The 27893-nt window shown below is 40.8% G+C and overlaps 1 protein-coding gene across 2 annotated transcripts; it reads left to right on the forward strand.

Moving 5' to 3' along the window:
- Positions 1-99: 99 nt before the first annotated feature.
- On the forward strand, positions 100-22043 carry LOC139381591 (small COPII coat GTPase SAR1A-like). Of its 2 annotated transcripts, none has more exons than XM_071125241.1 (7): positions 100-182; positions 10205-10277; positions 10619-10738; positions 10873-10938; positions 11066-11169; positions 18094-18225; positions 18769-22043. In XM_071125241.1, exons 2-7 carry the CDS (start codon positions 10220-10222, stop codon positions 18883-18885), a joined length of 597 nt encoding a protein of 198 aa, XP_070981342.1. In that variant the 5' UTR covers positions 100-182; positions 10205-10219; the 3' UTR covers positions 18886-22043. The 2 variants fall into 2 exon arrangements, with proteins under 2 accessions (XP_070981342.1, XP_070981343.1); XM_071125242.1 differs by lacking the exon at positions 100-182 and adding an exon at positions 1545-2100.
- Positions 22044-27893: the final 5850 nt, after the last annotated feature.

The following is a 27893-nucleotide window of genomic DNA, read 5'->3' on the forward strand; positions in this document are numbered from 1 at the left end:
TCTGAGTTCCTTGTCTTAGAAAATCAAATTATAAAGGTATGGGATCGTAATTTTACGTGACGCCTGTCCCAATAGCAGTTGTTACGCAGTTCCGGTAAACTCAAATTATTTTTGGACCTGTCATTCACGGAAAAAAAGCCTTGACCAAAAGTAACGGGACGTGTTAGAGCCACGGACACAAGGTAAATGATCACATTTTTGCCATAAGTTCCATGAAAATCAACGTTACACACTTGTTTATCAGACAATCAGGCCAGTATGTTTTGAGTTTGATCAATTGGAGTGGGTTGTTTTGCGACCTTTTCTGCCTCGGCTTGTTTCTTGTTTACACTGATGTATATTCTAGCAACGCTGATGTTGCAAGTTTACAGTCACCTGCTTCCAGACTGGATTACTATATGGTGTCAACAACAGTAGGCCTATAGCTATATTATATTGTCCATTGTATATCTGTAGTCAATAACAAATCTTACTCCAACAACCTTGCGTTTTATCATAGCCGGGCAGATATAGGTAAACTCTAGAATTAGTTGTTGCATTCCTTAAGTTCACTGTCATGATATTCACACAGCAAGTTAGTAGACACTATCAAGAATGTGACTTGTGTATCAGTCAGTCATGGCTGCCCCAGAGGTATCAAATGTCATCTGTAGCCACAATTTGTTCTTGCTGGACTATTTTTATAGACAGTCTGACTGCTATGATCAGTAAGCCACCTGCACTATATATACAAATGTATGTGGACATCCCATCAAATTAGTGGATTAGGCTATTTCAGCCACATTTGTTGCTGACAGGTGTATAAAATTGAGCACATACAATCTCCATAGACAAACACAGCCAAAAAACTCACAGAATGGGACCACTGAGTGCTGAAGCATGTAACAATTGTCAGTCCTTGGTTGCAACACTCACTACAGAGTTCCAAACTGCCTCTGGACACAAACTGTTCCTCAGGAGCTTCATGAAATGAGTTTCCATGGCTGAGAAGCTGCACACAAGCTTAAGATCACCATGCACAATGCAGAGACTGTCAACAAATACAGCAAAGAGATGCTGTTTTTATTAGCGAGTTCATGTTTAAGTTCTTACTCAGCACTGTCAACACTTTTATAAGCCATAAAATGTGTGTTCTTCCTATTTCTACTCAGCGTTGCACTGCAGCAGCAATGAGTGTGTAGGAAAGTGGCTTGTGTTATTAGTGGCTTGGGGAGTTTATGTCAAGAAATATTTCATTTTCTCTCTTTCATAGGAGTAACATGAATTTGTGCATGTGGCAGAAATAATGCCATGTGACTCGAGTTTCACCATCAGCTGGAAGATGGTGGCCCTTTTTGGTCAGTGGAGGAAAGGGAGAGTGGAGGGATGTTGAGAGGCAGACTGACCTTCAGATATGTAGGCACCATCATCCCAGAAAAATACAATTATTTAAATGTATGCTCATGTGGTGGAGTCTAGGCGGGCGCTGAAGGGGGGGGGGGGGTTCGGGCGGGCGCTGAAGGGGGGGTTCAGGCTGGCGGGCGGGCGCTGAAGGGGGGGGGGGTGGTCGGGCGGGCGCGGAAAGGGGGGTTCGGGCGGGCGGGCGGGCGGGCGGGCGCTGAAGGGGGGGGGGGGGGTCGCCCAGGGCGCCATACAAGCTAGAACCGCCACATACACTTGAAACAAATAGCCAAACCGAAAACTGCAGACAAAAATGCGTTCTGCTATTAAGATCAGTGAAATGTAGGCTAAATTTACAACGGAGTGGAGAGCAGAAGTCTCAACTCGCAAGCAAGTAGAAGCAATGAAGATCGCGAAGGGGGGAGAATTCTGACAGGGGGTCATTTTCGGCACAACACCTGTTCTAAAAAGGTCCCCGGGAGAGATGGCGCGAGGGAGTGCGCAGGCAAGTGTGTTGTAAAAGGAGGAGAGAGATAACGAGTAGAGAGAGAGGAGCCGAATTCAGAAAGTAACTTACGTCTGAGTATCGTTGGAGAAAGAGGACGTGCTAGTTCTGGAAGAGGATTGTTCCATACCACCGAGTGACTGTCTTTTTCGCCAGAGTGATGCTAGCTGTCTAACGTTACCCACCGGAGTGATGGACATCAAATAATTGTTACCGTGAGTTGAAGTGATTTAACGTTAGTTCTAAAATATTCCCTGGAAGTAATTGAACTTTCTGTTTATGACCTGAAAGAAGAGGAAATCTAAAGTTGGGGACTTTTCAGTTGTTTGACATTACATAGTAACGTTAGTGCAAGGATAAGAAGGGACACCTAATACTGAACATTTAGGCCTAATTAGCCATTCAAAGGAGAATAATATTACCGTGACAACGTTGCAGACTAACGTAAACTCACGTATACTCGTACATCGCCTTGGTCGGTACAATTGCCCTTATTTTAGCGCCCCAAAAACGTAACACTTCCAGATCAACTGCAATGTCAATACCATTGTAAAGCACAATTTCTCCCCTTTCCAACAAAATAAATTACATGACCTAAACGCTGCCCGTTTCTGCATAATTCAAGCAGGCAAATTGAAAATGGCGGGTGGGGAAGCGAAACTAATGCGTGATGGTGAGAAGGAGATGTCGTGTGGGAAAATTGCTTTTTTTCACTCGATCTGTCCAACTTATCACCTTATCGCCTCTAAAATGTAAATAAAACACTAAAGAGTTTATATGTGCCATTACATACCTATTTGAAGGTTTGTATCGAATTCGAATCAGGTTTTTAGGGCGGTGCTAAAGTGATCTTAGAAGTAAACAGCGGCTTTAAGAATGATGACGCAAAAAATGACAAGGTATCCCACCCTTACCTCGTTACTGTCCATTTCTTGTTTCTAAAGGATGAGAGAAGTGCTACACCTGGTGGAGAGAGATTGTAAGACAGAAATAGTTGCTTTATGCATGCTGTACGTTACGACATGACACGCCACGATGTAAAGGAGGGCCCGTTTTTTAAACTTTTCTCCAATACTATAGAGCCATTACCATGTCGATCAACGCTTGAATAGAACCATAGTTCACACCCCCGATTTTGAAGTAAACACAGTCGCTACAGTCCCATTAGTTTTCTTTGTAGACTCGTTTGAATGTTGCAGTTGGGCACATTTGTAAGGAATGGGGTGAGTTTACGTTACTTCTATTAGACCTCATACAGACCCCATGAACACAGTAACGGGTGTCATTCGTTATTTTAGTTTGTTATTGGGATATCTGATATAGTGTCTTCAAGCTAGGCTAACCTTGCACGTGAGGTAGGTTACCGTAGGTTATTCTGTGCTAGCAAAAGCCAGTTGTGTTTCCTTAAAACTGGCAATATAGTCTCATTATTTTAAAGCAGAACTATCTTTATATTACTACTGCCTTGGGGTAAGGGGCCTAACCTGTCATAGGTATTGGGATGTATTGCCGGTGGATGCTCCATGCTATTAACCATGTAATCTGAGCGGCTGCATACAGTGAGTTATTTGTATTTTTTTCACCCTATACTATTAGGAAAAGTGCCACTACTAAGGTTGCACATTTTGGGGAATATTCAGAGGTGGAAACTTTACGTGGGAATATGCGAATTAATATTAATACCATTTAAATGTAGATGTTGTTTTGCATAGGATATATTTACCATATCATATGGAGACAGAAACATAAACCTTTTACCTTATCATAAGTAGACATAATTGCAAATTATTAAATCCTTCCAATAGAAAAAAAACAGCAACAACTATTAGTTACAAATTGAACTTTAATTAAATGAGTTGACTCTTCACATGGGAGGATTTCACTGAACAACAAAAGATCGGGAATATTGAATGATCCCCAATGATCCATCGCATCTCCCAAAAATGTTTTCAACATACATCTGTAAAATTATAGTCTAGAAACTAAAGCTTTGGTTGTCTTCCTCTCAGGCTTCCATGTCTTCTCTGTCCACCTCTTGAGCATCAGACTCTGAGGCCTCATCTTCACTGTCACTTTCCAACCTCCAACATCCAAAAGGATGGCGTTGTCTCCCTCAATTCGTGCAATGGCTACTGCTATAGGGTTCAGGAGTTTCAGGCTGCTTACCACTCTCCCAAAATAAATAACCCAGGAGGATCCTCTTGATGGGGCTGTCCATATCGGCAGACTGTGATATGGCCATTTCTTGGAGACACTCCTTCCCCTCCAGGAGACTGTCAAACATGATGACAACTCCACCCAACAGGTGTTGCTGGGCAGCTTCAATGTGGTGCTCTTATTTTTCTCACTTTGCTTGGTGAGGTAGATTGCAGCAATAACTTGACGACCCTTCACATACCTAACGATTTTCTTGGCTCTCTTGTAGAGTGTATCCACTGTTTACAGTGCCATGATGTCCTTGAGGAGCAGATTCAATGCATGAGCAGCACAGCCAATGGGTGTGATGTGAGGGTAGGACTCCTCCACTTTAGACCAAGCAGCCTTCATGTTTGCAGCATTGTCTGTCACCAGTGCAAATACCTTCTGTGGTCCAAGGTCATTGATGGCTGCCTTCAGCTCATCTGCAATGTAGAGACCTGTGTGTCTGTTGTCCCTTGTGTCTGTGCTCTTGTAGAATACTGGTTGAGGGGTGGAGATGATGTAGTTAATTATTCCTTGCCCACGAACATTCAACCACCCATCAGAGATGATTGCAATACAGTCTGCTTTCTCTATGATTTGCTTGACCTTCACTTGAACACTGTTGAACTCTGCATCCAGCAAATGAGTAGATAAAGCATGTCTGGTTGGAGGGGTGTATGCTGGGCAAAGAACATTCAGAAATCTCTTCCAATACACATAGCCTGTGAGCATCAGAGGTGAACCAGTTGCATACACAGCTCGAGCAAGACATTCATCAGAATTTCTCTGACTACGTTCCTCCATTGTGTCAAAAGAAATTCTGATTCCAGGAGGACCATGAGCTGTTGCTATCGATAAGGTGTCTGATTCATCATTTTCACCTCGAATAGAGGGATTTGGCACAATATTTGCAAATGTACACAGCTTTTCCTTCTACATTAGGTGCAGTGAAATGTCTCCCACATCAGATAGTGCCTGTGGCATTTTCATGTAAAAATTGTTTTAAAAAAACAAATACAATTCCATGTACAGATAAATACTTAAGTAGTTAGATTAAACAACTCCTTTGTAAGATACATATTTTAAAATGAAACATGTATGGAAACAGGTGAATTAACACTCAGTTAGCAGGCTCAAACAAGCTAAACCCACATAGTAGCAAAAACTAACTAGCAGAAATTGTTAACAATTTAGAAATTATTTAAACACACTTTGCTGTAGGCTACTATGTACTAGTTAATAAAAAATTATGTATGTCATATAAAATACTGTATATTCACCCCACACAGTATTGTTATCAAAACTTACCAGAAAGCATGTAGTCCTTAGCTCAGACAGTGTAGTAGTGTGGGCTCAAATCATCTCATTCGTGTGCAAGACCTTGAGAATCAGCTGTACATGTGATGGAAGAATGCACTGTGCATGCAGAGGGTTGCAATTCCATTGAATTGGGGATAGTTTAACCAAAATATGCCACAAGACCTAGAATTTTCTTATGTGTATCCCACAAAAAAGGTTCACTGTTCCTGAAATTTACCGGAAGGTTTCCGATTATTTTTAACCATAGTCATTACTACTAAATACTGTGGTGAAGTTAAATGTGTTCGGCAACAGAGACACAAGTCAGTTTGTTGCTCAACCTCCCAAGGCTGATCTGAGGAAAACCCTAGGAAATACACGTTTTTGTATCTGTTACACTCACTCAGCTGTGCTTCACAAGTAATACATCAACAGATCTGTTAATCATATAGCCTACCTCAAATGTTGAAATATAATTTAAAAAGATTGGTCAAGAACAACAATGCATTGGCAGGGAAATTCAAGCAAAGCCAATATGCGGTGATAATATATTGGGCCTATAGCTTACAGCACAAACTTCATTGTTACAGTACTGTTTTAAATTGGTTAGTGTTGCATAGGCTTTTTTTTTAAAGTCATGTTAAAAAAAATCTTAATGGTAGATCGAGGCTTGCATTTTGACTCAAAGTTATCTTGACTCAGAAAAGGTTGGTGTCCTCTGTTCTAGAGTTTTCCCTGTAAACACTATCAATGTTTCCCTTTACTGTGGCAATTGTGATCGAATCAATGCAATATTAGCCACTTTCAATGCAACATACCGATACAAAATGAACTATACAAGAGATTTTGTTATTGGCAGAATGCATCGGAGTAGGATTCTATTGAGTTGACATGCACTACTCAGCTCTTACTCTACACAGACTGTGTTTACAGAATGAGCGGTCGTGAGTAAATTAGCTTGATTTGAGATCAAAGTGATGTATGTAGCCACGTAGCCACGTGTGCACATTTTGTTCATATCCTTTGCTAGTTAGTGAGTTATTAGCCCAGTGAAAGATAATTTGTAGTCAGCAATAGGGCTGTGATTGCTTCCTACAAGAGCACAAAACGTATACATTTCTAGACCTCTTTGAAAAGCGAGTCAAATAAAATTTGCCAATATAATTAGTCTGATTCTCTGTAATAATAGTATGGGAATAATAATTCATTTTATTTTGTAAAGTGTTGTTTTTTTTCTTCAAAAGTCTCATGGTATATAGGCCTACATTGAACTGGTACCACACATTGGCTGCTACTGTAGGCTGAATGATAGAACAGCTATTTCCATGTTAAAATGTAATGGGATGCATTTTCTCCATTGTTTTTGATGGTAGGCGTACATTATGATCAAATAGCCACAGTGGCCACTTAAAACTAACTTAAAGTGGTTACAGCCTCAGTGGTCACAGTAAACGCACGCACAAGTCATTGAAATTTGCTCTCATCAGACCTGAAATCTGCTCAGTGCCCAAACAATTAGTGGGAACATTGGTTGTAATACCCATGAAACCTAGCGGTCAAACGGAGAAATGATTTCAATTGTTTTTTCCACCATAAAATAAGGTCTGTGTTTTGTGTAGGCTTACCCTGGCATGACGTTTTGATATACGTGCAAATCTCTCTAGGACAAGGTGACTTAACAATATCTTCACCTGTATTTGCCACCCCAAAAATGAAATGCTAATGTGGCTATCATAAAGAACTACAAATGCCATGATGATCTGGGAAGCAAACCAAATCGAGGCAAATGTAAGAATCTCTGGATTAACTATCTAATGTTAGCTACATTTAGCAATTAATAAATTGGCTACATTTCTTTAAATTGACAATTCTGTGAGCTGTCTTGTGCAAGTTTTAAATTGACACTACCTGCTAGCAAAGGTGTCAGCTAGAGATGAAGTGCAGGAGCTGCAGATTTGTAGTCTTGCATGATGTCTACTTTGATGCTAATTAGCATTTTAGAATCTGAGTAAATAGCTGAATATATTGATTAGAGGTCATGGCCGATTAATTAGGGCCGATTTCAAGTTTTCATAACAATTGGTAATCGACATTTTTGGACACCGATTATGGCCGATTACATTGCAATCCACGAGGAGACTGTGTGGCAGGCTGACCACCTGTTACACGAGTGCAACAAGGAGCCAAGGTAATGTGCTAGCTAGCATTAAACTTATCTTATAAAAAGCAATCAATCTTAACATAATCACTAGTTAACTACACATGGTTGATGATATTACTAGTTTAACTAGCTTGTCCTGCATTGCATATAATCAATGCGGTGCCTGTTAATTTATCATCGAATCACAGCCTACTCCGCTAAACGGGTGATGATTTAACAAAAGCGCATTTGCGAAAAAGCACAATCGTTGCACCAATGTACCTAACCATAAACATCAATGTTTTTCTTAAAATCAATACACAAGTATATTTTTTTAAACCTGCATATTTAGTTAAAATAAATCCATGTTAGCAGATGATATTAACTAGGGAAATTGTGTCACTTCTCTTGCGTTCAGTGCAAGCAGAGTCAGGGTATATGCAGCAGTTTGGGCTGCCAGGCTCGTTGCGAACTGTGTGAAGACCATTTATTCCTAACAAAGACCGTAATTCATTTGCCAGAATTTTACATAATTATGACATAACATTGAAGGTTGTGCAATGTAACAGCAATATTTAGACTTAGGGTTGCCACCCGTTTAAAAAAAATCTGAAACGGTTCCATATTTCACTGAAAGAATAAACCTTTTGTTTTCGAAATGATAGTTTCTGGATTTGACCATATTAATGACCAAAGGCTCGTATTTCTGTTTGTTAATTTATATTATAATTAAGTCTATGATTTGATATTTGATAGAGCAGTCTGACTGAGTGGTGGTAGGCAGCATCAGGCTCGTAAGCATTCATTCAAACAGCACTTTCCTGTGTTTGCCAGCAGCTCTTCGCAATGCTTGAAGCACAGCGCTGTTTATGACTTCAAGCCTATTAACTCCCGAGATTAGGTTGGCAATACTATAGTGCCTATAAGAACATCCAATAGTCAAATGTATATTAAATACAATTGGTTGAGAGAGAAATAGTCCTATAATTCCTATAATAACTACAACCTAAAACTTAACTGGGAATATTGAAGACTCATGTTAAAAGGAACCACCAGCTTTCATATGTTCTCATGTTCTGAGCAAGGAACTTAAATGTTAGCTTTCTTACATGGCACATATTGCACTTTTACTTTCTTCTCCAACACTGTGTTTTTGCATAATTAGCAAATAAATTCATTAAAAATCCTACAATGTGATTTTCTGGATTTTTTTTCTCATTTTGTCTGTCATAGTTGAAGTGTACCTAAGATGAAAATTACAGGCCTCTCTCATCTTTGTAAGTGGGAGAACTTGCACAATTGGTGGCTGACTTAATACTTTTTTGTCCCACTGTAGGTGTGACTAAGTCTATTGCGCTGTGTGATTTGTGATTTAGCTGTTATATTATTTCAATAGACTATTTCTGTATTTTTTATTTCATCATGTTTCATTGATAAACAAATTGTATCACCTCTAACAGTTTGTTAGAGATTTTGTTATTTCACTGAACGAAAATATAAATGCAACATGCAACAATTTCAAATATTTTACAGTTACAGTTCTGGAAATCAGTCAATTGAAATACATTCATTAGGCCCTAATCTATGGATTTCACATGACTGGGAATGCAGATATGCATCTGTTGATTAAAATAAAAATGTGGGCATGGATCATTAAACCAGTATCTGGTGTGACCACCATTTGCCTCATGCAGCGCGACACATCTCCTTCACGTAGAGTTGATCAGGCTATTGATTGTGTTCTGTGGAATGTTGTCCCAGTACTTTTCAATGGCTGTTCAAAGTTGCTGAATATTGGCGGGAACTGGAACACGCTGTTGTACACAGCGATCCAGAGCATCCCAAACATGCTCAATGGTTGACATGTCTGGTGAGTACGCAGGCCATGGAAGAACTGGGACATTTTAAAGTTTCCAGAAATTGTGTACAGATCCTTGCGACATGGGGCCGTGCATTATCATGCTGAAACATGAGGTGATGTCAGCGGCTGAACGGCATGACAATGGGCCTCCTAGGATCTCGTCACAGTATCTCTGTGCATTCAAATGGCCAATTGTGTTGGGCTGGCATGGTTACATGTGGTCTGCGGTTATAAGGCCAGTTGGAGGTACTGCCAAATTCTCTAAAACGATGTTGGAGGCGGCTTATGATAATTCAATGTTCATTTCTATATCTGGCAACAGTTCTGGTGGACATTCCTACAGTCAGCATGCTAATTGCACGGCCCCTCAACTTGAGACATTTGTGGCATTGTGTTGTGTGACAACTGCTCATTTTAGTGGCCCCAGCACTAGGTTCACCTGTGTAATGATCATGCTGTTTAATCAGCTTCTTGATATACCACACCTGTCAGGTGGCTGGATTATCTTGGCAAAGGAGAAATGTTCACTAACAGGGATGTAAACAAATTTGTGCACAAAATTTGAGAGAAATTCGGTGCATATGGAAAATGTCTGGGAAATTTGGCACTTTACTTGTTCTTTCACAAATAAAATGTGTAGTATACGGGTATAGAAATGGGTAGAGCCAGAAGCAATGTGTAGGGGCAATATGTCTAACTTTCTCTTGCGTGGCAGAGTTGTAGTTGGCCCTTGTCTGTCCTCTAATGAATGAAGCTGAGTATAGTTAAGAGTTAAGTACCGTCAGGATTTTCATTAACACTATAAGTGACTGTTTGTTATTTAACCTTTCTGTTTCAGGTGAAGATAACAGACATGTCGTTTATATTTAACTGGATCTACAGAGGCCTCAGTGGTGTGCTGCAGTTACTAGGTACAGTGCATTTAAGCTATCAGCCTAGAGGAAGCCAATCAGCATTCAGGGCTCGAACCACCCAGTTTATAATACAATTTAAACCATTCAATCATTCAAACTAACTACTGAAGAAAGATGAATTACATACTGAAGAGTGATCAACTTTATTTCTGAGTGTATCTGTAGCGTTTGACTCATGCTGTACCAAACACTGTGTTTTCTTTCTCAAGCACATTCCTAACCTAATCATATTATGGTCAAATCAGCTATTCAATCCCATGTCGTATTGTCAGCATCATATTTTCCTACATTAAATGTGATGGTAAATAGACTGTCTCTTCGCTTGTATCTCCCTCCAGGTTTGTATAAGAAGTCTGGGAAGCTGGTGTTCCTTGGTTTGGACAATGCTGGGAAAACAACACTACTGCACATGCTCAGAGATGACCGACTAGGACAGCATGTGCCAACCCTACATCCCAGTAAGGCAAAGGAGGTTCAGACACCTTTTGCTTACTTACCTATGGCTGTCCATCGTTCTCTTTTAAGTGCTCTTATTGAATGACCTTTGTCTGGTGTTCCTAAAGTAGTCTATTTGTCTGCCTCTGTCCCATAGCATCAGAAGAGTTAACCATTGCTGGGATGACATTCACAACATTTGATCTTGGTGGTCACACACAAGGTACACATTAGAACTCAAACTTGGTTAACTTATGGTTAAGTCTTGAAATCTTCAGGTGATACTAAGGCTTAAGTGGCAGTGACAAGTCACTTGCGATCAATGAAACTGCTTTGATTTTCACTCACAGCCAGAAGAATCTGGAAGAACTACCTCCCAGCTATAAATGGTATAGTCTACCTGGTGGATTGTGCAGACCATGAGAGACTACAAGAAGCCAAAATTGAACTGGATGTAAGCAACCCCCAACACAATTCTACAAAGAAAATAGATGGTAGTAGTAAAGCAGTATACAGTATCTTACACCCAGTAGTTATTGTATGGCTAAATGCTAATCAATACACCATTGCTTTTCACTGATGAGCAGGGCATTAATCCTTAAGTCTATTGACGCACCCGTGCATCAACTTCATGAACATAATACAACAATCCTGATCGAAATCCATCAGTTTAAAAGCTACAATATGTAACTTTTTGGGCGACCCCCGAAAAAGTTACATAGAAATTTGAGTGGTAGATCTGTCACTCGTTGAAAACAAGTCTAAGAAACGGTAGATCTGTTCTATGTGCGCTATTTCAAATCAAACTTTATTTGTCACATGCGCTGACTACAACAACTACAAGCATTACCGTGAAATGCTTACTTACAAGCCCTTGACCAACAATGCAGTTAAAGGAAGAGTTAAGAAAATATTTACCAAATAAACGAAAGTTGTTGTTTTTTTAAATGAAAAACAGTTACACAATTTAAATAACAAGACTATATACAGGAGGTACAGGTTAGTCGAGGTAATTTGTACATGTAGGTAAAGGTAAAGTGACTATGCATAGATAATAAACAGCGAGTAGCCGCAAATGGGGGGTGTGTCAATGTCAATAGTCCGGGTGGCCATTTGATTAATTGTTCAGCAGTCTTATGGCTTGGTGGCAAGAAGCTGTTAAAGAGCCATTTGGTCCTAGACTTGGCACTCCGGTACCCCTTGCTGTGCGGTATCAGAGAGAACAGTCTATGACTTGGGTGATTAGAGTCTTTGACAATTTTTGGCCTTTCCTCTGACACCGCCTAGTATATAGGTCCTGGATGGCAGGAAGCCACTACCACTGCCTTACGGTCAGATGCTGAGCAGTTGCCATACCAGACGGTGATGCAACCTGTCAGGATGCTCTCGATGGTGCAGATGCAAAACTTTGAGGATCTGGGGACCCATGCCAAATATTTTCAGTCTCCTGAGGTGGAAAAGGTATAGTGCCCTCTTCGACTGTCTTGGTGTGTTTGGACCATGATAGTTTGTTGGTGATGTAGACACCAAGGAACTTGAAACTCTCGACCCGGTCCACTAAAGCCCCGTCTATGTTAATGGGGGCCTGTTCTGCCCGCCTTTTCCTGTAGTCCACGATCACTCCTTTGTCTTGCTCAAATTGAGGGAGAGGTTGTTGTCCTGGCACCACACTGCCAGGTCTCTGACCTCCTCCCTATAGGCTGTCTCATCATTGTCGCTAATCAGGCCTACCACTGTTGTCGTCAGCAAACGTAATGATGGTGTTGGAGTCGCGTTTGGCCACTCAGTCATGGGTGAACAGGTAGTACAGGAGGGGACTAAGCATTCACCCCTGAGGGGCTCCTGTGTTGAGGATCAGCGTGGCAGACGTGTTGTTGCCTACCCTTACCACCTGCGGGCGGCCCGTCAGAAAGTCCAGGATCCAGTTGCAGAGGGAGGTGTTTAGTCCCAGGGTCCTTAGCTTAGTGGGCTCAATGGTGTTGAACGCTGAGCTGTAGTCCTTGAACAGCATTCCCACATAGGTGTTCCTTTTGTCCAGGTGGGAAAGGGCAGTGTGGAGGGCAATAGAGATTGCATCATCTGTGGATATGTTGGGGCGGTATGCAAATTGGAGTGGGTCTAGTGCAGGGGTGTCAAAGTCAAATGGACGGAGGGCCAAATAAAAAAATCAGCTACAAGACGAGGGCCGGACTGTTCGAATGTTCATTGAAAAATTTTTAAATGACGCATATAGTCTAGTGAACCTAATTGAACCTACTGAAAACCTAACAAATATATTACAATATGATCAGATAAATAAAGCAATATTTTCTTATGGCTCTGTCAGTAATCTTTAATTTTCAACAGACACAAAAGACAAATTTCCTTTATATAAATATCCCCATAACATGAACATTAAATGAAAGAAACCGGTATTCAAGGCACCATCAGTAGACTATATTTTCTTTTTTAGCAAAAGTTGGCTAAATTTACTTCAAAGAAAAAACAATAATAGCAATTTTCTATCATCCACTCAACTGAAATATTTTTAAAATATAATTGGATTGAAATACAAAAAAATAAAGTGCAAAAATCTATTAATCAAAAACAACACTTTGTTTAAGGAGAAGTAACATGCAGTGAAAACAAATATTAAATTTTAACTTTTAAACTTGAACTGAGTAAAAACTCTAAATATGTGATTGCACAGTAATGTTCACTTGTTTGAGGTTGAGGGTGATACTTGGTGGTGTCCCATCTTTTCCACAAGTTCATCAATGTTCGGGGTAAGGCTCTGAGCTGAAGAAATCCTCAGAATTGAGTGGAGGTGTTCAGCAGTAAGTCGACTTCTGTGTGATGTTTTGTTCAGGTTCATCAAAGAAAACAGTTGTTCACACAGGTATGTGCTGCCAAACATAGACAACGTTTGAGCAGCCTGGATGCGCAGCTGGGGCATTGTGCCGGGGAGGAAACGGGCGAACTCCGCAGCACCCACTGCCGCATATTTTGCCCTCAGTGCATCATTGCATTGGAGGTCAATCAACTCCATTTGGAGGTTTGGTGGTGAGCTTTCCACGTCAACAGCAAATGGGTTACCGAGCAGTTCCAACCTGCTTTTTTGTGCTTCAAAGTCAGCAAATCGGCGTCGAAAGTCAGCGGCAAGCATACCTATTTTATCAGCCAACTGTGTGCTCGGGAACGCACTGGTAGAGAGCTTCTCTTTCATGGTCTGGCAGCTGGGAAAGTGGCTCAAATTTTCTTTCCGCATCTGCGTCTCCCACAGAGTCAGTTTGGTTTTAAATGCCTTCACTGTACTGTACATATCAGAGATGACACGATCCCGACCCTGCAGCTGCAAGTTTATTGCATTCAGATGACTCGTAATGTCACACAGAAAAGCCATTTCACACAGAAACATTTCGTCTCGGAGTTGTGTTGTGTCTTTCCCTTTGCTGTCCAAGAACAGACAAATCTCCTCACGAAGCTCGAAACATCTTTGAAGCACCTTTCCCTGGCTTAGCCATCGCACCTCTGTGTGATAAGGCAAATCACCATGCTCCGTTTCTAACTCCGTCAGAAATGCCTTGAACTGGCGGTGATTCAAACCTTTGGCTCTGATAAAGTTAACTGTGCGCGTGATGATGCTCATTACATGCTCCATTTTCAAGGCTTTACCGCACAACGCTTCCTGGTGTATGATACAATGATAAGCTGTCAGCTCACCTGTCGCGTTTTCCTCTTGCATCTTTTCCCGTATCTTCGCCACCAGTCCGCTCCTGTGTCCACACATCGCAGGTGCTCCGTCGGTTGTCAAACCCACGAGTTTTTCCCAAGGCAGCTCCATCTCATTTACACATCTTGACACCTCTTCATACAAATCATGCCCCGTAGTTGTGCCATGCATAGGACGTAAAGCCAAAAACTCCTCTGTCACGCTTAGGTTGGAGTCCACTCCGCGGATGAAAATTGACAACTGGGCAATGTCAGAAATGTCGGTGCTCTCATCCACAGCCAAGGAATATGCAATAAAATCTTTTCCCTTTTTCACAAGCTGCTCTTTTAGATTGATGGACAACTGGTCTACTCTCTCGGCAATGGTGTTTCTGCTCAGACTCACATTTAAAAAGAGTTGCCTTTTTTCTGGGCAAACTTCGTCACAAACTTTAATCATGCAGTTTTTGATGAAATCCCCCTCCGTAAATGGCCGGGCTGATTTAGCGATCTCTTCTGCCAAAATAAAACTGGCCTTGACAGTTGCGTCCGCGTGTGTGTCCGCGTGTTTCGTTTCATAATGTCGTCTCAGATTATACTCTTTCAGTACCGCCACACTTTCTCCACACAGAAGACACACAGGTTTTCCAGCTACCTTCGTGAACATATACTCCGACTCCCACCTTGTTTGAAACCCCCGGTTCTCAGTATCCACCTTCCGTTTTGCCATTTTTGATGGGTATCTGAAAGTTAATTTTACTGTGATGCTGACGACTGCTGTGCCAATAAATATTGAAATGAAGCAGCCTACTGCTCGGTGCGTCACCTTTGCATTGTGGGAAATGTAGTATTGGTGCGTGTAAAAGATCTGCGGGCTGCCGGCTTGCTGCGGGCCGGTTCTAATAATAAATCAAGATCATCCCAGGGGCCGTAAAAAACCTTCTTGCGGGCCGGATGTGGCCCGCGGGCCTTGACTCTGACATATGTGGTCTAGTGTATCTGGGATGATGGTGTTGATGTGAGTCATGACCAGATTTTCAAAGCACTTCATGGCTACAGATGTGAGTGCTACGGGGAGGTAATAATTTAGGCAGGTTACCTTTGCTTTCTTGGGCACAGGGACTATGGTGGTATGCGTGAAACATGTAGAGGTTGAAAATGTCAGTGAAGACACTTGCCAGTTGGCTTTGAGTACACGTCCTGGTAATCCGTCTGGCCTTACAGCTTTGTGAATGTTGACCTGTTTAAAGGTCTTGCGCACATCGGCTACCGAGAGCTCTTATCACACAGTCGTCCGGAACAGCTGGTGCTCTCATGCATGCTTCAGTGTTGCATAAAAGGCATTTAGCTCGTCTGGTAGGCTCGCATCACTTGGCAGCTCGCAGCTGGGTTTCCCTTTGTACTCTTTGTAGTTTCCCTTTGTAGTTTTCAAGCCATGCCACATCCGACGAGTGTCAGAGCCGGTGTAATAGGATTCAATCCTAATCCTGTATTGACGCTTTGCTTGTTTGATGGTTCGTCTGAGGGCTTAGCAGTCATCGGCCTCATCAATAAGAGCATCGACGACGTCGTCCCCACAGTGACCTAGTACATATCCCAATGTATCCCAATGTATCCCATGTTGCTTGTAATCCATGGATTCTGGTTGGGATATGTACGTCTGGTCACTGTGGGGATGACTACGTCGTTGTCGATGCGCTTATTGATGAAGCCGATGACTGAGGTGGTATACACCTCAATGCCATTGGATAAATCCCATTTTCCAGTCTGTGCTAGCAAAACAGTCCTGTAGCGTAACATCCACGTCATCTGACCACTTCCGTATTGAGCGAGTCACTGGTACTTCCTGCTTTAGTTTTTGCTTGTAAGCAGGAATCAGGAGGATAGAATTATGGTCATATTTGCCAAATGGAGGGCGAGGGAGAGCTTTGTATGCATCTTTGTGTGTGGAGTAAAGGTGGTCTAGAGTTGTTTTTGTTTTTTCTCCTCTGGTTGCACATGTGACATGCTAGTAAAACGGATTTAAGTTTGCCTGCATTAAAGTCCCCAGCCACTAGGAGCGCTGCTTTTGGATGAGCATTTTCTTGTTTGCTTATGGCCTTGTACAGCTGGTTGAGTGCTGTCTTAGTGCCAGCATCGGTTAGTGGTGGTAAATAGACAGCTACGAAAAATAATATAGATGAGAACTCTCTTGGTATATAGTGTGGTCTAAAGCTTGTCATATGGTACTCTACCTCAGGCGAGCAATACCTTGAGACTTCTTTAATATTAGACATCGTGCACCAGCTGTTGACAAATAGACACACACCCCCGCCGTTCGTCTTGCCAGACGTAGCTTCTCTGTCCTGCCGATACATGGAAAATCCCGCCAGCACTATATTATCCGCGTTGTTGTTCAGCCACGACTCGTGAAACATCCCGTTGGTAGGATAGTCTTGATCGTATATCATCCATTTTCTTTTCCAATGATTGCACATTGGCCAATAAAACAGATGCTAGTGGAGGTTTACTCACTCGTCTACAAATTCTCTTAAGGCAGCCTTACCTCCGACCCTTTTTTCTCCGTCTTTTCTTCACGCAAATGACGGGGATTTGGGCCCGTTCCCGAGAAAGCAGGATATCTTTTGCGTCAGACTCGTTAAAGAAAAAGTATTCTTCCAGTTCGAGGTGAGTAATCGCTGTTTTGATGTCCAGAAAACAAAGTTACAAACAATGTGAAAAAAATAACAAAATAGCACAGTTGGTTAGGAGTTAGTCATCAGTTGGTCATCCCCTCCGGCACCATTCTTAAAGTATTTCTATGCTTCCAGTTTTTGTTTTTGTTTTGAGTCTTTTACTTTCAGTTTTGTACACCAGCTGAAAATACTATATTTTTGGTTATGGAAAATGTATTTCACAGCCATTTAAATGGTACAATGATTCTCCACACTATACTTGTTTGTTTTGTCACATAAACTGAAATTAATTAATTAATTAATTAATTAACTATTACTATTTAAGCAACCAGGAAATATCGGTGCGATTTCTGCATTGTGCGTCTTTAAGCTAGATATCAGTTGCATGGGCTGCGTCACAATCCACTGCATCCGCCTATGTCGCCCTTCCGCATCTGCGGTGGAAAGTGGCAGCATTACGGAGCTGTTTGTCATACCAGGAGACATCCCGAAAATAGGTCTCGTCACGAAAACGTCTGTAGCGTCTGAAAGGTTTGGCCTACTAACTAATATGACCACTCTATGGAAAGATGACATTCTCACGAACACGACCCCCACAGGGGTGTCACAGAACTAGTCTCAAAGTAACCAATACAAACTAATGGAGGTAGTTTTAAGCCAACAAAAATTAGCGGTTAAATATGTGTCTAAAACAACAAATATTTGTGAGCTTTCTTATATCTCCTAGATATAGGACAGACAGCTTATTCCTTGTTATTTATTTTTTGACTGTCTTTTTTTGCCATTTATGCATGTCTTATTCAATGTGTTTCTAAGGGCAATAGTAGTAAAGGCCAAATGTAAATATTTTATAGGATATTTTTTAAATAATTACTTTTATACCTAAAGTGGTCCTAAAATTCCAACTGAAATAGCTAAAGGATCCATGGTATGACCATCTTTAAACAATATCACATGAAACCTTAGTAGGACTTTTAAAGGTTTAACTGGCCCTCTACATTCTCCCTCTCCAGGCGCTGTTAACAGATGAGACCATCTACAATGTGCCTGTACTTATCCTCGGGAATAAGATCGACCGCCAAGAGGCAATCAGTGAAGACGCACTCCGAGGGATGTTCGGACTCATTGGACACACTACCGGAAAGGTGAGGAGGAGAGGGGCTTACTGTTGAATGCACACAACATAATTTACCCTCTAGAGCAGCAGCCTCCAGAGCAACTGACATCAGATAGTACCAGTACCATCATACTAAGAAGTAAAGAAGAAAAAGAAACAAAACATAAAGCAGTCATAATGTTGAAAAAAACAGCATTATGTTGTCACATTTGGTTTATTTTGAAAGCACACAATCGACATTATTTTCCATACTTGTTTTAATAGGTTTTTGAAGGACCATAGAGTTAAGTCTGCTTTGTATTTTCCTATTTGCCAAGTAAATCTGGTATCATAGTATTGCAATACTGGTATTGTGAGAACACTACTACAGAGCTAGGCAATTGGGTCTAGTATTGACAATGACTAAATGTGGATGACATATGACTGATTTAGAGTACAGTTAGGATCCACTTCATTGTAGTAGTTTATTATGGTAACTCTGTAGTCTCACATTGACTCCAATGCAAAGGAAAAGGTTGGATTGGAGGGTAATCTTTACTTGTCTCTTCTGCCTATGTGTTTCTCTCCTTAGGGTAATGTGTCACTGAAGGAGCTGAACCTGAGGCCCATGGAGATCTTCATGTGTAGTGTTCTGAAGAGGCAGGGATACGGAGATGGTTTCCGTTGGCTCTCACAGTACATTGACTGATCGATCCATCACTATTTCTCTTACTAGATTCACACTATACAGCCAACTCAAAACTTACTGGGTGGACCATGATTATTTCAAATAAAATGGTCATTTCCAGCATGGTTCAAGCAACTATGATGGATGTGTAACAAGTTCAGGTCAGCCAAGTACACAAGAGGACATGCCTCACGAATCTACCCGCTGGAAAAGCTATTAACTGCTAGCGTGTTATATTTATTGTAATTTTTACATTTGAGAAAGTGTGGCCTCAATAAGTAAATATATTTCTAAGACAAATATATTTTTATTGATACAGTATTTATAGTCTTGTGTTTTGGACATATTTCTTTGGGTTCAAACAGTGTTGAAATATGTAGGGTTAGTAAATGTTTGATAGTAGAATAGTAAAATCTATTAATAATTGGTACACCCTTTTATAGTCTGAGCCCTATGTAGTGAATTCAAACTTCAAAACCAATATTGCGTAGTTTACACGTTGCGTCATTTTCAATAATGATCTGTTACTTTCTGAAAGTACTGTGGTGGTGGGCATTTTTAATCATACCTCATCATACCTGTCAGTCAAACAGTTCTATTATTACAGTATTATTTCTCCTCCCACTTATGATGACGTTACAGGGTAGGACATGTCATCGCTTTGAACCAGTTCGTAACCATGGTTTATTTTTAAGTTGCTGGCATCGGATTTCAGAGCGGTTATTGGTGTAACAGTTCCGCGTTTGTGTCTTTTCGACATTGCTGCTCTCTCCTTCCACGAACATTTGAAGTCAGAAGTTTACATACACTTAAGGTTGGAGTCATCAAAACTCGTTATTCAACCACTCCACAAATTTCTTGTTAACAACCTATAGTTTTGGCAAGTCGGTTAGGACATCTACTTTGTGCATGACACAAGTAATTTTTCCAACAATTGTTTACAGACATTATTTCACTTATAATTCACTGTATCACAATTCCAGTGGGTCAAGATTTTACATGCAATAAGAGTACTGTTCCTTTAAACAGCTTGGAAAATTCCAGAAAATGATGGCTTTACAAGCTTCTGATATGCTACTTGACATCATTTGAGTCAATTGGAGGTGAACCGGTGGATGTATTTCAAGGCCTACCTTCAAACTCAGTGCCTCTTTGCTTGACATCATTGGAAAATCAAAATAAATCAGAAAAATAATTGTAGACCTCCACAAGTCTGGTTCATCCTTGGGAGGAATTTCCAAACGCCCGAAGGTACCACGCTCATCTGTACAAACAATAGTACGCAAGTTTAAACACCATGGGACCATGCAGCCATCATACCGCTCAGGAAGGAGACGCATTCTGTCTCCTAGAGATAAATGTACTTTGGTGTCGAAAAGTGCAAATCAATCCCAGAACAACAGCAAAGGACCTTGTGAAGATGCCTGTGGAAACCGGTACAAAAGTATCTATATCCACTGTAAAATGACACCTATATCAACTTCCGCTCAGCGAGGAAGAAGCCACTGCTCCAAAACCGCCATAAAAAAAGCCTGGCTACGGTTTGCAACTGCACATGGAGACAAAGATCGTACTTTTTGGAGAAATGTCCCCTGGTCTGATGAAACAAAAATAGAACTGTTTGGCCATAATGACCATTGTTATGTTTGGAGGAAAAAGGGGGAGGCTTGCAAGCCGAAGAACACCATCCCAACCATGATGCACGGGGGTTAAAGCTTGGTCACAAATGGGTCTTACAGGAAATTAAAGCTTGGTCACAAATGGGTCTTCCAGGAAGTTAAAGCTTGGTCACAAATGGGTCTTCCAAATGGACAATGACCCCAAGCATACTTCCAAAGTTATGGCTTAAGGACAACAAAGTCAAGGTGTTGGAGTGGCCATCACAAAGCCCTGACCTCAACCTAAAGAACATTTGTGGGCATAACTGAAAAGCGTGTGCAAGCACGGAGGCCTACAAACCTGACTCGGATACACCAGCTCTGTCAGGAGGAATGGGCCAAAATTCACCCAACTTATTGTGGAAAGCTTGTGGAGGGCTACCTGAAATTTTTGACCCAAGTTAAACAATTTAAAGGCAATGCTACCAAATACTAATTGAGTGTATGTAAACTTCTGACCCACTGGGAATGTGATGAAATAAATAAAAGCTGAAGTAAATCATTCTCTCTCCTATTATTCTGACATTTCACATTCTTAAAATAAAGTGGTCATCCTACATGACCTAAGACAGGGAATTTTTACTTGGATTAAATGTCAGGAATTGTGAAAAACTGAGTTTAAATGTATTTGGCTTAGATGTATGTAAACTTCTGACTTCAACTGTACTACATACCAGGCCTGGGTTCACATACTTTTAGAAATCTTTCAAATACTCTGAGCTTTTTCTCTAGCCTGCCTGGATTGCCAGGTTTGTACTTCTGGGAAATTTCTGTTGGTTCTATTGCAACATACAAGCTCAATCAAGCACAGCGGAAGTATTTTAAATGATTTCAAATTGTTATTGAGCTAGGTCTGCTATACCAACCAGGCCAAATACGTTTTTTCTATAACTGCCAAAGCGTATAGGCCTACACCCTTACATTTATTCTAAGCATTTCTCTTTTCAAATGCATAACATAAAAGGAAAGCAATGGTGCCCTACATGTATTTTACTGTACAAAACATGGACTCTATGCAGATGATAATTGATGTTTTATTACATGGCTATTCCAGTAGAATTCTGCTTCCTTCAAGAATATATTGATATCCTATTATTCTCTTCTATATGTAATACTATGGTCTCACTCCTTAATATAGCAGCACCCCTCAAGACATGCTTTTTCAGGTTATTTGACCATTAGAAATAGTTACATACCAGACAGGTTTTACCAACGAGGACAAAGTTGTTGTTTTCTCATAAATGACTGTTTTTGTATTGATAAATTCCAGTAGTTTCACTACCAACCAATGACATGAATGTGACTACAAGTGCATTAACACGTTTTTTTATTTATAAATGGTTTAATACAAAAGTGCAGTATTTTGTAATACCAGGGTTTTATCACAACTTTGTAGGTTACAAATAATGTATGCAATTTCCTATAGTCTACCAACTGTATACATGGTTTTTGTTACTGTAAAATAAGTACTTGGTGACTATTGGCTGCTCATAGCTATAATAAACTCAGCAAAAAAAGAAATGTCCCTTTTTCAGGACCGTTTTTCAAAAATGATTTGTAAAAATCCAAATAACTTCACAGATCTTCATTGTAAAGGGTTTAAACACTGTTTCCCATGCTTGTTCAATGAACCATTAATGAACATGCACCTGTGGAACGGTCATTAAGACACTAACAGCTTATAGACAGTAGGCAATTAAGGTCACAGTTATGAAAACTTAGGACACTAAAGAGGCCTTTCTACTGACTCTGAAAAACACCTCAAGAAAGATGCCCAGGGTCCCTGCTCATCTGCGTGAACTTGCCTTAGGCATGCTGCAAGGAGGGATGAGGACTGCAGATGTGGTCAGGACAATAAATTGCAATGTCCATACTGTGAGACGCCTAAGACAGCGGTACAGGGAGACAGGACGGACAGTTGATTGTCCTCGCAGTGGCAGACCATGTGTAACAACACCTGCACAGGATCGGTACATCCGAACATCACACCTGCGGGACAGGTACAGGATGGCAACAACAACTGCCCGAGTTACACCAGGAATGCACAATCAGTGCTCAGACTGTCCACAATAGGCTGAGAGAGGCTGGACTGAGGGCTCATCCTGACATCCTGTTGGCTCATCCTGACATGGCCCTCCAGCATGACAATGCCACCAGCTATACTGCTCGTTCAGTGGGTGATATCCTGCAAGACCGGAATGTCAGTGATCTGCCATGGCCAGCGAAGAGCCCGGATCTCAATCCCATTGAGCACGTCTGGGTCCTGTTGGACCGGAGGTTGAGGGCTAGGGCCATTCTCCCCAGAAATGTCCGGGAACTTGCAGGTGCCTTGGTGGAAGAGTGGGGTAACATTTCACAGCAAGAACTGGCAAATCTGGTGCAGTCCATGAGGAGGAGATGCACTGCAGTATTTAATGCAGCTGGTGGCCACACCAGATACTGACTGTTACCTTTGATTTGAACCCCCCCTTTGTTCAGGGACACATTATTCCATTTCTGTTAGTCACATGTCTGTGGAACTTGTTCAGTTCATGTCTCAGTTGTTGAATCTCGTTATGTTCAAATATTTACACATGTTAAGTTTGCTGAAAATAAATGCAGTTGACAGTGAGTGGATGTTTCTTTTTTTGCTGAGTTTATGAGAGTACTTGTGTGGTACTAAAGATAATAGGCTTTGTAGGACAGACACAATATCTGAGAGTGCAGTAGATAGATATTTGAATCTTTTATCCTTTTTGTAAATAATGTGAAATTATTCTGCATGACCTCTTGCAGTCGTTTATTGATTTAGATTTTTTTTCCTTCGGTTTAGATCAGTTTCAAAATAAATATTTTGGAAAATCTGTTTTGCTATATTATCATTTTTTATTTGAATTTTATGTTCTTAAATGCTATGACACTTATGGTTGGTTGTCTTAAAATTGCAATGGATATGAGACTACAATCTATGATATTTGAATTGCCTCAAGTTTGATCTAGATCACTAAATACCCATAGAGAGAAATGGTGGTCTAATAGCCCACTCTAAGTTATTACTTTGCTATAGTAAGGAATGTTGTTACACCCCTTGACGTTTTCAACATTTTGTTGTTACAGCCTGATTTTAAAATGGATTAAATTGAGATGTGTCACTTATCTACACATAATACCTCATAATGTCAAAGTCAAATGTTGTTCATTTTACAAATGAATGAAAAGCTGAAATGTCTTGAGTCAATAAGTATTCAACCTCCTTTGTTATGGAAAGCCTAAATAAGTTTAGGGAGTAAATATTTGCTTAACAAATCACAAGTTGCATTGACTCACTCTGTATGTAATAATAGTGGTTTACATGATTTTTTTGAATGACTACCTCATCTCTGTACCCCACATACAGTTGAAGTCGGAGGTTTACATACACCGTAGCCAAATACATTTAAACTGTTTTTTTTACCTTTATTTAACTACGCAGGTTAGTTAAGAACAAATTCTTATTTTCAATGACGGCCTTGGAACAGTGGGCAGAAAAACAGGTTTTTACCTTGTCCGTTCTGGGATTCGATCTTGCAACCTTTTGGTTACTAGTCCAACGCTCTTACCACTAGGCTACCTGCCACCCTGTTTTTCACAATTCCTGACATTTAATCCTAGTGACAATTCCCTGTCTTAGGTCAGTTAGGATCACCACTTTATTTGTGAATGTCAGAATAATAGTTGAGAGAATTATTTCAGCTTTTATTTCTTTCATCACATTCCCAGTGGGTCAGATGTTTACAAACAGTCATGACCAAAAGTTTTGAGAATGACACAAATATTAATGTTCAACGTCTGCTGCCTCAGTGTCTTTAGATATTTTTGTCAGATGTTACTATGGAATACTGAAGTATAATTACAAGCATTTCATAAGTGTCAAAGGCTTTTATTGACAATTACATAAAGTTGATGCAAAGAGTCAATATTTGCAGTGTTGACCCTTATTTTTCAAGATCTCTGCAATCCGCTCTGGCATGCTGTCAATTAACTTCTGGGCCACATCCTGACTGATGGCAGCCCATTCTTGCATAATCAGTGCTTGGAGTTTGTCAGAATATGTGGGGTTTTGTTTTTCCACCCGCCTCTTGAGAATTGACCACAAGTTCTCAATGGGATTAAGGTCTGGGGAGTTTCCTGGCCATGGACCCAAAATATTGATGTTTTGTTCCCTGAGCCAATTAGGTATCACGTTTGCCTTATGGCAAGGTGCTCTATCATGCTGGAAAAGGCATTGTTCGTCACCAAATTGTTCCTCCATGGTTGGGAGAAGTTGCTCTCGGAGGATGTGTTGGTACCATTCTTTGTTCATGGATGTGTTCTTAGGCAAAATTGTGAGTGAGCCCACTCCCAGAAGCAACCCCACACATGAATGGTCTCAGGATGCTTTACTGTTGGCATGATACAGGACTGATGGTAGCACTCACCTTGTCTTCTCCGGACAAGCTTTTTTCCGGATGCCCCAAACAATCGAAAAGGGGATTCATCAGAGAAAATGACTTTACCCCAGTCCTCAGCAGTCCAATCCCTGTACCTTTTGCAGAATATCAGTCTGTCCCTGATGTTTTTCCTGGAGAGAAGTGGCTTCTTTGCTGTCCTTCTTGACACCAGGCCATCCTCCAAAAGTCTACGCCTCACTGTGCATGCAAATGCACTCACACCTGCCTGCTGCCATTCCTGAGCAAGCTCTGTAATGGTGGTGCCCCGATCCCGCAGCTGAATCAACTTTAGGAGACGGTCCTGGCACTTGCTGGACTTTCTTGGGCACACTGAAGCCTTCATCACAACAATTGAACCGAGTCTGCTTGAAGTTCTTCATGATCCAATAAATGGTTGATTTAGGTGCAATCTTACTGGCAGCAATATCCTTGCCTGTGGAGCCCTTTTTTTGCAAAGCAATGGTGACGGCACGTGTTTCCTTGCAGGTAACCATGGTTGACCGAGGAAGAACAATGATTCCAAGCACCACCCTCCTTTTGAAGCATCCAGTCTGTTATTCGAACTCAATCAGCATGACATAGTGATCTCCAGCCTTGTCCTCATCAACACTCACACCTGTGTTAAAGAGAGAACCACTGACATGATGTCAGCTGGTCCTTTTGTGCCAGGGCTGAAATGCAGTGGAAATGTTTTTGGGGGATTCAGTTCATTTTACCTCTGAAGTCTTGGCTGATTTCTTTAGATGTTCCCATGATGTCAAACAAAAAGACACTGAGTTTGAAGGTAGGCCTTGAAATACATCCACAGGTACACCTCCAATTGACTCAAATGATGTCAATTAGCCTAACAGAACCTTCTAAAGCCATGACGTAATTTTCTGGAATTTTCCAAGCTGATTAAAGGCCCAGTCAACTTAGTGTATAAAAAATCTTGACCCACTGGAATTGTGATACAGTGAATTATACATGAAATAATCTGTCTGTAAACAATTGTTGGAAAAATGACTTGTCATGCACAAGGTAGATGTCCTAACCGACTTGCCAAAACTATAGGTTGTTAACAAGAAATTTGTGGAGTGGTTGAAGAACGAGTTTTAATGACTCCAACCTAAGCGTATGTAAACTTCCGACTTCAACTGTATACAATTATCTGTAAGGTCCCTCAGTTAAGTAGTGAATTTCAAGCACAGATTCAACCACAAAGCCGACATTGAATATTACTTTGAGCATGCTGAAGTTATTAATTACACTTTGGATGGTGTATCAATACACCCAGTCACTACAAAGATACAGACGTCCTTCCGAACTCAGTGGCCGAAGACAAAGAAAACCGCTCAGGGGTTTCACCATGAGGCCAATGGTGATTTTAAAACAGAGTTTAATGGCTGTAATAATAGGAGAAAACTGAGCATGTATCAACAACATTGTAGTTACTCCCAAATACTAACCTAAATAACAGAGTGAAAAGAAGAAAGCCCGTACAGAATAAAACATCTATTCCATAACATGCATCCTGTTTCCAACAAGGCACTAAAGTAATGCTGCAAACAAAGTGTCAAATGAAGGAACTTTTTGTCCTGAATACTAAGTGTTCTTTTTGAGGCAAATCCGTCATAACACATCACTGAGTATCACAAGCATAGCAGTGGCTGCATTATGGTATGGGTATTGTCACGGGGCTGACTTTTGCCCGACGCCCGCAGCAAAAGCCTCTATCCCGTCCCCTGGCTAGGCAGAGTACTTTAGGATTTTTGTCACTTCGGTGTAACAAGGGCCTTGCCGTGCGGCCCTACCAACTCTTCTATGTATTCGTAATGGCACTTCGCGTGAGTTGGGTTTGTTCCTTCGTTCACGTTGTCACTCCCTTATTTGGGGCCTTGGATAGATGAGTACTTTATTACTTTATGTTTATAGACTCTTCCTATACTCCCTTACCTTATTGGGTCCTCTTCTCTTATATATCAACACCTAATAACTCATCTTCTGTTAGTTATTATGCTCGTCAGCTAATAGTCACTGGGAAACTAGTATTGTTATATGTATTTGACTCCTTCCAAAGATATATTATTGTCCACACAATGAAATATTCTTTAGTGCAATCACTTTAACCTATAACCAGGGTCACTTTCTGTTCCGTGAGAGTGTCAGAGGCGTTTGCTCTCCAGATCGTTAATCTGGCCTAGTTGTCAAAGTTTCAAGCTTTTATTAAGTCAATCCGTTTTTGGTCTTTATACACGTTATTACAATTCAATGGTTATACAGTCCCAATACATCAATAATGCTCAATCAATCCTTAATGCGCTATGCTATGCCACGTAATATTTTGCAAAGGTAAAAAGCTTAACACACTTCTTTATGACTCTTTAAACAAAGCAAACACCCATATATTTACCTTGAAGCTTTATTCCCTTGGTCTTTCGCGAAACTGGTCTTTATAAGAGTAGTAATATTTTTGCAGCCTTCTGCTGTTTATACTACTATAATCTTCTTATTTAGTCCGAATTTCCTATGGTTTTTACTGCCTACTGTTTAGATATTGATTCCTTCTTATCGACTCTTGGCTACTACGAGGCTTTAACTATTTCTGGGCTTTTTCGTTCTTGCCGAATTGTGATTGTTACTGACACACCAAAGATGGAACGTTGTTGCTATCAAGAGTTCTCCACACCTCGCATTGTTGAGGGGCGAAGTTCTCTCGTACACAATCTTGTTCACTTATTCTTTTTATAGAGGTGCGTGGTACAACACAATTCTTTAAGATACACCAGTCTATAGTTTGCTCGCGCCTTGAGATCAAATTAGTCAATACAAACAGAGTATAGTAAAAGTAATTTACCTGGTCTGATGATTCTCTATGATGTCCAAATCATATGGGTAGAGGATCGTGCCTATCTCTCCTCCTTTTATACCTATTTTAGACACT

Source organism: Oncorhynchus clarkii, chromosome 23 (assembly GCF_045791955.1).
Source record: "Oncorhynchus clarkii lewisi isolate Uvic-CL-2024 chromosome 23, UVic_Ocla_1.0, whole genome shotgun sequence".
Taxonomy (NCBI): Eukaryota; Metazoa; Chordata; class Actinopteri; order Salmoniformes; family Salmonidae; genus Oncorhynchus; species Oncorhynchus clarkii.

What these genes read in the sequence shown, in the direction of transcription:
- LOC139381591 (XM_071125241.1), top strand. Translation starts at nt 10,220, where the DNA reads ATGTCGTTTATATTTAACTGGATCTACAGAGGCCTCAGTGGTGTGCTG. An exon ending in TGTGCCAACCCTACATCCCA is followed by an intron (nt 10,739 to 10,872) that starts GTAAGGCAAAGG and finishes TCTGTCCCATAG; the next exon opens with CATCAGAAGAGTTAACCATT. An exon ending in TTGGACACACTACCGGAAAG is followed by an intron (nt 18,226 to 18,768) that starts GTGAGGAGGAGA and finishes TTCTCTCCTTAG; the next exon opens with GGTAATGTGTCACTGAAGGA.